This window comes from Apium graveolens, unplaced genomic scaffold (genome assembly GCF_009905375.1).
Source record: "Apium graveolens cultivar Ventura unplaced genomic scaffold, ASM990537v1 ctg7243, whole genome shotgun sequence".
NCBI lineage: Eukaryota > Viridiplantae > Streptophyta > Magnoliopsida > Apiales > Apiaceae > Apium > Apium graveolens.
The window spans coordinates 41,810-54,542 of record NW_027420164.1 but is presented as its reverse complement, the minus strand read 5'-3'; the positions used below and the strand labels follow the sequence as shown (position 1 = coordinate 54,542).

Below are 12,733 nucleotides of genomic sequence, written 5' to 3'. Positions count from 1 at the left end.
ATTTTCCTTCATGCTCGGGGCTTTGAATTCACCCTTTAGTGTCTGAGACTTTGATGCCTTTACCTTGTCAGCTCCCAAGCTCATTATTTTGATGGTGTTCCAAGCATCTTTCGACTTTTTCTTCTCAGCCAAAGCGAGTAAAATCTCCTTTGGAATGCCTTGGTATATGACAGCCAAAGCCTTCTTGTCCATTTTATCATCGATCACAGCCTTCTCTCCCTTTGGTTCGATCGCCTCTCACACCCCGTATGCTTGCATGAATACTCTCATTTTGAGAGACCACGCAGCATAGTTAGTCTTTGTAAGAATTGGATAACTCACACCAAACGAAGTCTCCTTAGGTTTGTTGGTTTTCATGGCGAATTGCTGAGCACATCTTCTAGCTGATCGCTGAAGCTCTGATACCAGATGTAGCACTAATGTCAACACACACACACACTTTGTTTTTGTTGCTTGGAAGAATGTTTTCTCACGTTAAGTTCTTCAATAACAGTTAAAAAGCATAATTATAGAAATTATATCAACTACTGCTACAAAATAGGAACAAACTCTTATCTTGAATGCACTTCCTTATTTTTCTCTACCACCTCTAATAACTATCCTGACTAAATCAAATCAACTATATTATAGCTACATAACAGCTATAATTATTTCTAAATATTGTTTAGATTAAAAACAATTATCTAACACATTCCCCCCTAATCTAAACATTCACATGACTACGTCTTCACCTTACTTTCTTCTGCTGTAATGTCACAGAGTCCAATCTGCTCTTGCATGATCTCGAACTTGACACGTCCGAGTGCCTTCGTTAGAATGTCTGCCTTTTGCTTCTGTGTGCCAACATACTGAACAACTAGCTCCCCATGCTCGATGCACTCCCAGATAAAATGAAACCTCACGTCTATATGCTTACTCCTCCCATGCAGAACAGGATTTTTCATCAGCTCTATTGCAGACTTATTATCAATGTATAATATGACTGACCCAACCTGTTGTCTCAATACCTTCCTTAACAGACCTCGTAACCAAATGCTCTGACATGCTACCAGCGTAGCCGCCATGTATTCAGCTTCACACGACGATAATGCAATCACCCTTTGTTTTTGTGATGTCCATGATATCAAATTCCCATTTAGATAGAAGCACATTCCTCCCGTGCTTCTCCTGTCAACCACATCCCCAGCCATGTCAGTGTCTATATAACCAGATAGTGCATTTCTGTAGCTATTACGTGTATATCTCAGGCCATAGCTTATCGTTCCTTTTATATACCTCAGTATTTGCTTCACCGCTTATTTATGTTTGACTGTTGGTTGCTCCATAAATCTGCTAACGACACCCACAACATAAGTTATATCAGGAAGAGAATGGGTTAAATACCTTAAACACCCAACAATGTATCGATATTCAGTAGCATTCACCAGTTCTCTGCCTTCATCCTTGTCCAACTGAAGTTTCTGATCCATGGGACATCTTGTCAAATTATAACTCACCATCCCAGCTTTCTGAAGGATTCATTTTGCATATGCAGCCCGCTTCAACGTAATACCTGAGCAACTCTGACTGACTTCAATTCCCAAGTAATACGATAATAAACCCAAGTCACTCATTTCAAACTGTTGATTCATTTCCCTCTTGAACTCATCAACCTCTGTTAAGTTAGCACCTGTTATTATCAGATCATCCACATACACGCCTACTATTAGTAAACTCTCCTTTTTATACCTCGTGTACACAGCCTGTTCGTGTTGGCACTTTACAAACCCCAATTTTGTTAAGCACTTGTCCAGCCTTGCATTTCATGCCCTTGGGGCCTGTCGTAGCCCGTACAACGCCTTCAACAGTCGATACACTTTATATTCCTGTCCTTTTTTAACAAACCCTTCCGGCTGAGTAACGTACACTTCATCAAGTAATTATCCAGTTTAAAAATGCATACTTTACGTCAAGGTGGTGCACCTGCCATCCTTCTTTTGCTGCCAGAGCTAGTAACAGCCTTATGGTGTCCAACCTTGCTACAGGAGCGAACACTTTCGTTATAATCTATTCCTTTTCTCTGCACATATCCCTTGGCCACAAGTCTGGCTTTATGCTTTACTACATTTCCTTCTGTGTCTTTCTTTAGTTTATAGACCCATTTTAGCCCCACAGGTTTATGCCCAGCTGGTAAATCGGTAAGCTCCCAGGTATTATTCTTTTCAATCATTTCAACTTCGGTTTTCATGGCCTCCACCCACTCCTGCTCACTCACTGCTTCACTGTAATGTGTGGGCTCTTCTACCTTTAGTAACATGACCTCGTCAATCATTTCTATCATCTCAGTTTCGTTGTATATTTCATGTAATGGCCTGTATAGTCGTGGTTCGCTGCTCTCAGCACTCGATATATCTGTGTTTTTTGTGAACTCACCCTCTGTTGTGTCACGAGGTATTTGAACAGGTGTCCTCTCCTCCTGTTCTGTTGTGTCGCGATGTTCAACCACTGGTGTTTCTTCAACCTCCAATACTTGTCCTGAAATTAAAATTTCAGTGGTTTCAGCTTTTTCCCATGACTAAAACTCGTCCTCAAAGAATACTACATCCCTGCTTTTATGCATTGATCCTGTCATGGGGTCATAAAGCCTATTTCCCTTAGTCCCTGGCTCTCTTCCAAGGTAAATCATCCTTCGACTTCGATCGTCTAATTTCTTGACGTTCACAGTTGGTATTTTCATGTACACGCAGCAACCAAACACACTTAAATGACTTAAATCTGGCATCCTTCCACTCCATGCCTCATATGGCATTTTTCCCTCCAGCACTCGAGTTGGAAGTCTGTTTAGTACATAAATTGAGTGCCTTACAGCCTCACCCCACATCCACGGCTGGTAGTTATGATTCCTTGATGAAACTTCTGACCATGGCTGCTACTGTTCTATTCCTCCTTTCAACCACCTCGTTTTGCTGCGGGGTGTATGGGGCGGTATATTGGCGTTCAATCCCTGAGTCCTCATAAAACGAGTTAAACTCTTTTGAGCAAAACTCTCCTCCTCGATCCGTTCTTAACATTTTGATTTTCAACTCACTTCTATTTTCAACCAACGACTTGAATTTCTTAAACGCATCAAATGCACTACTCTTCTCCTTCAACTAAATACACCAACATCCTTCTACTAAAGTCATCTACAAATAATAGAAAATAACGGTTACCTCCTGGTGTAGTGGGCGTGATGGGTCCGCACAGGTGTGCATACACCGGCTCTAGCTTCTTTTCGACTTTAAACGTTGTACTAGATGGGAATGGGCTCCTGGGTTGCTTTGACATCAGACATCCCTCACATCTCCTAGTTGGTTGAACGAGCTTTGGAATCCCTCTAGCCATCTTCTCCCTTGACATTAATTCAAGGGCCTGAATGTTCACGTGGCCAAGGCGATTATGCCACAACCATGTCTCCTGCTCTGTTTTTACCATCAAACACATAGGGCCATTGTCTTCAAGGCTAATTTTATACAAGCGATTCTCAGACTTTTTCACCTTCATTAATGTTCTCCCACTTTGTGCATAGACCCACATGTACTCTCCGTCCATCACAATTTTATTTCCACCCTCGGACAATTGTCCCAAGCTTATTATGTTGTTGCAAAGGTCGGGTATGAAGAAGACGTCTGTGAACACTCTGTCTTCCCCATTCTTACACTTGAATAAGATATCTCCCTTCCCTCTTATGTACACCACAAACCCATCACCAAATTTAACCTGTCCTATCACGCTTTTGTCCAAAGTTTTGAATTTCCCTTCTTCGCCAGTCATGTGGTTGCTGGCCCATTGTCGAGGTACCACACTTGTGATCGTCTTTATGACTCGCCCTTTACTCATAGCTTTGGGAACACATTTCCTTCCTTTACCAATATGCTAACTTTATCCTCATTCTCGATTTCGGCCACCAACAAGGCCGGCTCATCTCCTTGTATTTGTGACAGGTTTACCTCCTTACCCATCTCTCTGTCACGACGAGGTTTCCTGCACTCTGCAGCGAAATGCCCAAGTCCCTGGCAATTGAAGTAACGTACTTTGCTCCTGTCACGTATCCCATGAGCTGGTTCATTGCCCTTGTACTCGTTCCCTCCTTTGTTGTTTCGTTTCATCCATTCTTCAGGAGTCAACAGTAATTTATCCTCTTGGTTTTCTGTTTGCTTCCATTCCTCTTCAGTCAACAGAAGTTATCCTTGGCCTGCCCCTGTGTCTGTTTGGCCTCGAACACGTTCCTCATGGGCTTTTAACGAGCCCACCACCTCTTCTACTGACATCTCTTCTAATTTTCCAAATAGCTCGATCGCTTATGCAATATGGAGAAATCGCGAAGGAACAGCTCTTAGAAGCTTCTTAACCACATAACTTTCTTCCATCGTCTCACCTAGTGCCCTTATGTTTGTTACCAGACAGTGTAATTTCAAATAGAAATCATCTAGCGACTCACTTTCCTTCATGCTCAGGGCTTCGAATTCACCCTTCAGTGTTTGAGACTTTGCTGCCTTTACTATGTCAGCTCCCAAGCTCATTATTTTGATGGCGTTCCAAGCATCATTCGACGTTTTCTTCTCAACCAAAGCGAGTAAAATCTCCTCTAGAATGCCTTGGTACATGACATCCAAAGCCTTCTTGTCCATTTTATCATCGATCACAGCCTTCTCTCCCTTTGGTTCGATCGCCTCTCACACCCTGTATGCTTGCATGAATACTCTCATTTTGAGAGACCACGCAGCATAATTAGTCTTTGTAAGCATTGGATAACTCACACCAAACGAAGTCTCCTTAGGTTTTTTTATTTCCATGGCGAATTGTTGAGCACGTCTTCTAGCTGATCGTTGAAGCTCTGATACCAGATGTAGCACTAATGTCAACACACACACACTATTTTTGTTGCTTGGAACAATGTTTTCTCACGTTAAGTTCTTCAATAACAGTTACAAAGCATAATTATAGAAATCCTATCAACTACTGCTACAAAATAGGAACAAACTTCTATCTTGAATGCACTTCCTTATTTTTCTCTACCACCTCTAATAACTATCCTGACTAAATCAAATCAACTATATTATAGCTACATAACAACTCTAATTATTTCTAAATAATGTTTAGATTAAAAAAAAATTATCTAACAATCAAGCTTGAAAGAACAAGCTAAACCTTATATTTTGAGTTAGACTTTTACAGTTACTGATATTTCTACCGAAAAAATTCTATATAAGAGTTTTAGCTTATACATCATTCCATACCGAGGAACATAAATTACCAACAAAATTAAAACCAAGAAACCATTCTCCAACATAAAAACAATTAACAATATAATAACTATATACAATAAGAGCTGAGAGGGTTTATTTATAAGATAATTAGCAAATATATACGAGGGTTTTTTGGTTGTTCGTATTAAATGTCTATAAAAATATACATGATAACCTAGTAACTAGTAAGGAGTTTGTCACTACAATATATTGAATTATAACCCTAACAACTACTAAATGATTCTTGCACACACCTATAGCAATAAAATATTAATATTAATATAATTATGCAAACAAATTAAAATTGTTATTATTATTATTATTATTATTGCTATTATTATTAAATTAATACACATATGCAAAAACTACAAAGATAAACAGAGGTTACTTTATATATTTTCGTAAGAAAATAATCCATAAGACAAAATAACTTGGCAAGAAATTTAAAAAACAAGATTCGTAATTATTCAGCAATAACAACAGAGGCACGTTATTTATTTCCCTCAACGTAATACCTTCTTAATCTCATTGTTTTTCATATACCAAGAGAGCAAAATCCTGTCAAATCACACGGTTAAAATTATTTTTGCTATGTTTTTGTAATATAATATATTTACATGACACTTAAACTTTTGGAGCCATTTAATTGCATTTTAACAATAATCATAAAAGTAATATATGTCAATTGTCCACTACATGCTCAAACCATATTAACTTGTTCCTTTTAAACATTTTACCATATATATTCTATATAGATCTAGATAAATTTATAAAGAAACATAATTTGGATATTGGTAGCCAAGGATGAATTAACAATATTCGTACAACGCTTACGAAAGAAGAAACAAATGCTACAAATTAGGTATTTTTAGATTATAATCAATTCAGGACTAAACAAAAGAAGCACCATTCAGAGAAATAAGTCATCAAATGTCAAAAAGAACATAAAACAAGGTGAAACATTACTTACCAAATATATTTTGAAGACATGGCCACAGAAAAATCTACTCACATTGTTGTGCGGAAGAGTAGAAATGAAGGGAATGAAAAAAGGAACACTAACTTTTGTACAATTGAGGATGCATTATTATATGTATTATTTTGAGGTCATCTTGCTTTGTCAATTTATTATTTAAAAGTTGGTGAGACATAAAAGATATAACTGTATCCTAAACAGTATTAGAATTTTATGTAGTTATGTTTTGAAAATCTATGCTATTAAATGCCAAAAAAGAATTAAAAATTGAACATGGAAAAAATAACAAAAGAAGAAGGTTTGCATGAAAACATGTGCTCAACAACTAAACCAAGGATTTCCCAAATGCACGCCGAACATTGGTTGGATAACAATTCATTTTAGCAAAAAAAATTAATTTAAATAGTTGATCAAAGTCTAAAAATTATTAAGATTACATTTAATTTTATATATGAAATCCTTGATTCTAATCCTAATTATTAAAAAAATACATTTAATCAATTTGTAGTTGTTGATAATAACACGCTACCACAATTAAATGAAAAAAAATCTCCAATATTAAACAACTAACAGAGTTAACACATTCTCAATCACCCGCTAACTTTATTCGCAATAAGGTAAAAAGTAAAACTTTTCATATTTCCATCCACAACGTTGTCTTTTTCCTTAAAAAAAAGTTGTCAACAAGTTTCATATAAAATTAAGAATCAACAAAAAGGTAATTTACAAATATAAGTTGAGTAGAGCTGTCGGTGAACATCTCGGGACCGGTTTGCAAGGATGCTACTCATCATCTTGAGATTTTAAAAATCATCTTTTGAAGTAAAAGTTAAATTAATTTATTCAAATTAAATTATGGGCTTTTTATTATTGTAATTCTTTAAAATTTATTTTTAAGAAAAAATATTGATTTAAATGGAAAAAACCTTGCGAGAGTTTTAATATCATAAATCCTAGTTTTTCCAAATCTACATCCCCCGTCAATTGGTATCAGAGCCACTATTTTTTATACATAATCAATGATGAATCAATTACTTCGCTGATAGTTACCTCACCTTTATGCCCCTGTAATTACCTCTCCCGAAAAAGTTGTTACCTTCACAAAATATATTTTCAAACCCTGCCAAAAACTTTATTGTGAAAATAAGTTATTCGAAACTTTTTCGAGCACTTATCAGGCATCCTATAATTTATTTACTTTTGCTAAGCAAGAATCCTATAATTAGACCTCAACAAATAAAAAGTTAAGGATTGGTGATCGAGACCGCAAGAAAACTAAAAATAAAAGAAGATGTTTCTTATAAAGTATTTTATCCATAATGCACATATAGTTAAGCATGATATGAAGAGGATTAATATTAAAGTAATCAGTTCAAAGAATGAAGTATTTTTTGTACCATGTTCAACGCCAACAATCAAGTACTCACAATAATATTATTAGACATAATATTTAATTGTCATGTTCCTCAACCAAAATATTCTTTCAAAGAGACACATAGTGGTAGAAAATATGTATACAGTTTAACCCCAACATCCACTATGGATAATTGAAAACAAATTAAAAGCAAAAGTTAATCTAGAGTGTCACATAGCCTTGGGGTTATGTAATAAACAAGTTAAGCTTCCGGTATTTCATATGTCCTATGCTAATAAAGTCAATGATATTGCTCAAAAAATGGTTTTTTGATAAATTTCTCCTTGGTTGCATTTTTTAGTTCGAAAGATTACTAACATGGTCATATATGATATTTTCCTCATGAAACTTGGTCGTATCATTTTGGGGAGTCTATAGCTTTTCCATCAAGATGCGCCTCATTTTGTAAGTGTAGACACATTTATTCGTCAAAATATGTAATAAATATACTCCTACTAGTACTAGACATATGTGTAAAGTCTCGAAGAAACTTTTGGAAGCAAAACAAAAGACTCATATACTCCTACTAGTACTTGACATATTTCTAAAATTCTTGAGACGATTTGGAACCAAAATAAAAGACTCTGCAAGCCTAATATTTAGAAGTTTCTAAGACAAATTATCTATTTTATTAGAATATTAGCTGATTACGATATTAGAAAAAAATTGTTTTATTTGATAAGGAAGTGCTAATATTATTATATATAGGATCCAAGAGATTATAATTATTGATATAGAAATTACATTATATGTTCTGTGTGAGGTTATCACACGCACGTGTGATATTCACTCCAAGAAACTTGGTCGTGTCATTTTAGGGAGTTCATGGGTTATTTTATAAGTGTAAGCACACACATATATATATAGGCAAATGATCAAATAGAAACTAAAGTTAAAATAGAAACTAGAATCTAATCTAAGCCAATAGATCAATCTGCCTTAATAGCCCCCTAAAAGCACCACACCGAACTAATATGTACCCTCCCACACACAATCTCAGCTTTTTTTCTCCGATTTTTATTTGATTTTTAACGTCAAATGGTAATTTGTTTTAAAATCCGACTTCACTGTATTTTTCTCCACCTCTCAACGATCGATTTGCATACCATATGTGATATATTTCAAAATAATTTAAAATAAAATATTACTTGAAATCTAGTTTTTATTCCAAAATTGGTTTCTATTAGAGTAGCCCATATATATATACTAGTCTGTAACCTGAGCGATACACGGATTGCTTTTAACACTCTAGTAATTTTTAATAATATGTTTTATCTTAAAATTATTGATATATTAATATAAATTTTCAATAATTGAAAAATAAATTTAAGAACATAATACGTTATAATAATTTATGTTTTATGATAATTTGAGACTTGACTGAAAATAAATAATATAATATATAATATGTTATTTACGGGACTCAAACCTTTAACCTGTAGAAACTATTAAAAATAAAGATATAAAGTTTAAATTTAATATGTTGTTAACGGAATTCGAACCCTCAACCTATGAGAGCAGTTTAAATATTAATATAATATTTTTTATTATTATATCCAACGGTTCCCATCTATATGTCTTTAAATCTGACGGTTGTTATTTAGGGTGTTATTTAGGGTACCAAATAACTGTACCAAACTACCAACCAACTACCAAATTGCCTATAATAGTATAGTATAGATAGATTTTTTGGTGAATACATGTAGCAGAGCTAGATATCTACTTAGAAGGGCTAGGAACCTATTTGGAAGCAATATAAAAGGTTCTGAAAACCCAACATTTACATTATTTACTTTATTAGGATAACACATAATTATATAATCTTCTTCAAGTTTTGTTTAATTTTATTATATAATGGAGTCAACAAGTTATTATTGTCTATTTATACTAAAGTTATATTATTTGAGTTGTGTGAGATTGTTTTTTGGAAATATTGTTGGGTGCCACAAGTGATAAGCCTCCTCCCATGATTTCCTCATTGTTATCATCCATCTCTTCAAAACCTTTAGGCCCTGTCACCCTGATATAACATTATATATATAGAGGTTCATGATCATGGGTTGAGCAGACATGGAAGACAGAAGAGTAGCGCATTCTGTGTATTACCTGGTTGTCGCAGTATCCAAATTGTTTTTACTAGGTTTATTCGATCCAGTCCCTGGTCCAGGATGTGTGTAAAATAATTTGATACCTAATTTTTCTTTAATAGAATCCGAATATTTGACAAAAATAAGACAAATGAAAAAGCTTATTGGTCAAAAAATGAGAAGCAAACAATAAAGAAAAAAAAAGGAAGTGGTTATGTTGGATATTATTGTTAATTTTGACTATAAGATTAAATGTAATACTAATTATTAATCAATAAAATACATGTTTTCATTTGCCTTGTTCAAAAATAAAAAAGTAAAAAACAATCCTCTGCATCTGGTTTTTAAAATTGTGAATCCAGCAACTAGAAGTGTACAATACTTGTATTTGCTAAGTTTCTGATGTGGATTCGGCTGCTCGTCCCCCCTTCTAGGGGTTTCCCCACCGACCCAGTGACACACCAACCACCCAACTCTTATTCTGTAGCCGAAAGGGAGCTAGGAGCATACATAAGCTACTTAGAGCATACAAGACTCTGACAGCTACTTTGTAATAAATAGGTAGGGCACCTAGGTTCTTGGGATACATAGCGACTTAAAGTGTTTATCTGTCCAGGTTGAAGTGATTACCGGGGTTCTTTTGGGGGCCATATGGTTCACCCGGTAATTGACTTTCTTCTTTTATAGCACATTTTATCCTTTAGCCTTAGGCTGAGCAGTCTACAAGGTGAACCGGACTCGGCCATCTCATCTCGAGATCAACGGGATTAGAAAAGCTCATAGGAGAGGGCGATCCAGGACCTAGCAAGGGGAGAGTTAGCCACTAAGGAAGAGTTACGAATCCATATCTGTTATCTACCCACTGCCTTGGACTTCGTCAAGCTACAGCTTAATCCCAGCAATAACTTGATTACATTGTTCAGAATGAATAATCTCACCTAATGCTCTCTCTTGCAGCTGCAGATCATACATATTATATTGATTATAAACATACAAAGTACACATAATCAAAATAAAATCAACCCTTCTTCTCAGTTGTCCTGCTTCCAAAGAAATGATGTGTCGGCTCAGAGATATTTTAAACAGTAAAACTTCAACATATCTACTAATCTGTCTTTAACTTCTATTGTAGGTTCCAGATTGATATCAAATAAACTACACAGTAATATTACACACTGAACTAGAATTAGAAAATCACCACAACCATCACCTGGACTCAACTGCATTAGATTCCGATCCTCTAAAGAATGAAAGGCCCCACCAAATCCAAAATGCTTTACTGAGATTTGGGAATTCAGTACCACCGTGTCTGGAGAAACATCAGAATCCCACTCTGTAAACAATGTGTGGTAATGCTTACAAGGAAGAGTAAGGAGTACTTGTGGCTTCTTCTAGCACATCTCTGTCTAGCCTTTTTTCACACGTTCGTAGCCACGAGAGAACTGAACTCCTGAATCTAGGAGTACAGCCGAGAATTTTAAAAGACACAACATACTAATGAAATATGATTGCCCAACCATTTTTTAGCTTTTGCGTGGTAAAATTTTTCCATAAATTACCAGTTCTTTTCGAAATGGACGAATTTTGTGAGAACACATATTTACTTTAAATAATGAAAACATGAATGATTTTGAAATATTCCCTTCGCTCACTTATGAAAACATGAACACATATTTACTTTAAGTGATTTTGAAATATTCCCTTATTTAAGTCTTTATTTTTTGAGCTGCTATCGGAGTTCCAATTCAGAACAACAAACACGCCAGAAATGCCATGATGGCACAAAAAAAATGTCATCGTTCTATTGGCACAACCTACATATATCCCCTTAGCTAGTGAATATATCGGTGGAAAAGTACAACCAAAGAAATTCATAGTAAAGCACAAACCAAAGAACAAGCGTCAAAATGCATATAAGCAAAGAACAGGGTTCAATATGCATACCAGAATGTGCAGCACAGCAGAACACAGCCTCATAACATATTATAAGTGAACTCAGAACCTTCGGCTTCATTTATATCACTTTTGGTGCTAGTAGTTTTTGAAATATTATGCTTAGCTAGGTCATGATTAGTAGCAGCATGATGTGAAAAGGATTAAAATTAAATCACAAAAACAGGCAAGCTATATGATGCAAATATACAAACCACTGTAAACACAAAAAACAAATATCGTCTTAATATTGAACCTCCAGCTGAACAGAAGATGCTTTCGCATGGGAATAGGGGAACAGGGGAAAAAACTATTAAAAAGTACTTTGATATTTTTTAACATAAACACCAAGTCAAATTGCTGAGTATGATGGAATCTGAGATGAAGAACATGCACAAGTTATGCCCCGATTTGGAGCTAAATTTACGGTTATCTTCTAGAATGCACCAAGTGGGCTACTCCACTCTGTGTGCATATATCGTCTTAATATTGAACCTCCAGCTGAACAGAAGATGCTTTCACAATGGAAAAAAACTATTAAAAAGTACTTTGATGTTTTTAACATAAACACCAAGTCAAATTGCTGAGTATGATGGAATCCGAGATGAAGAACATGCACAAGTTATGCCCCGATTTGGTGCTAAATTTACGGTTATCTTCTAGAATGCACCAGTGGGCTACTCCACTCTGTGTGCATATTAGGCCTCCCCATCTTCACTGCTCAAACTACCAAGTATTGCTGGACTAGCTGAAACACAAGTACAGATGTGAAAGTCATTGACCAAAAACAGGGTGAAGTAACAAGATGTCTTCTCCTTTTTACTTCTCTTTTCTTTTTGCGCCTACCAGTATAGCTACCAATCATAACATTTCCCCAATATTTATAAATTTTCATTTGAAATAACCGTCTGATAATCTGATTATTATTTATTTTCCTTTTCATTACTTAAGTAATATAATATTTTCATTATTATGATTCAAATGCAACTTCAGATAACCTATTGAAATTAATACAAAAATCATAGGGTTTCTAGGAAGTACACAACAAACCAACATG

General features: G+C 35.3%; 1 protein-coding gene across 1 annotated transcript; it reads right to left on the bottom strand.

Annotated features, from left to right (window-relative positions):
• Positions 1–719: 719 nt before the first annotated feature.
• LOC141703961 (uncharacterized) lies at positions 720–3,858 on the bottom strand. Its single transcript, XM_074507335.1, has 5 exons — positions 3,192–3,858; positions 1,963–2,514; positions 1,729–1,838; positions 1,384–1,460; positions 720–1,227 (listed from the first exon to the last, which is right to left on the bottom strand). The coding sequence occupies exons 1-5, from the start codon at positions 3,856–3,858 to the stop codon at positions 720–722; spliced, it is 1,914 nt and encodes a 637-aa protein (XP_074363436.1).
• Between the last annotated feature and the right edge of the window lie 8,875 nt (positions 3,859–12,733).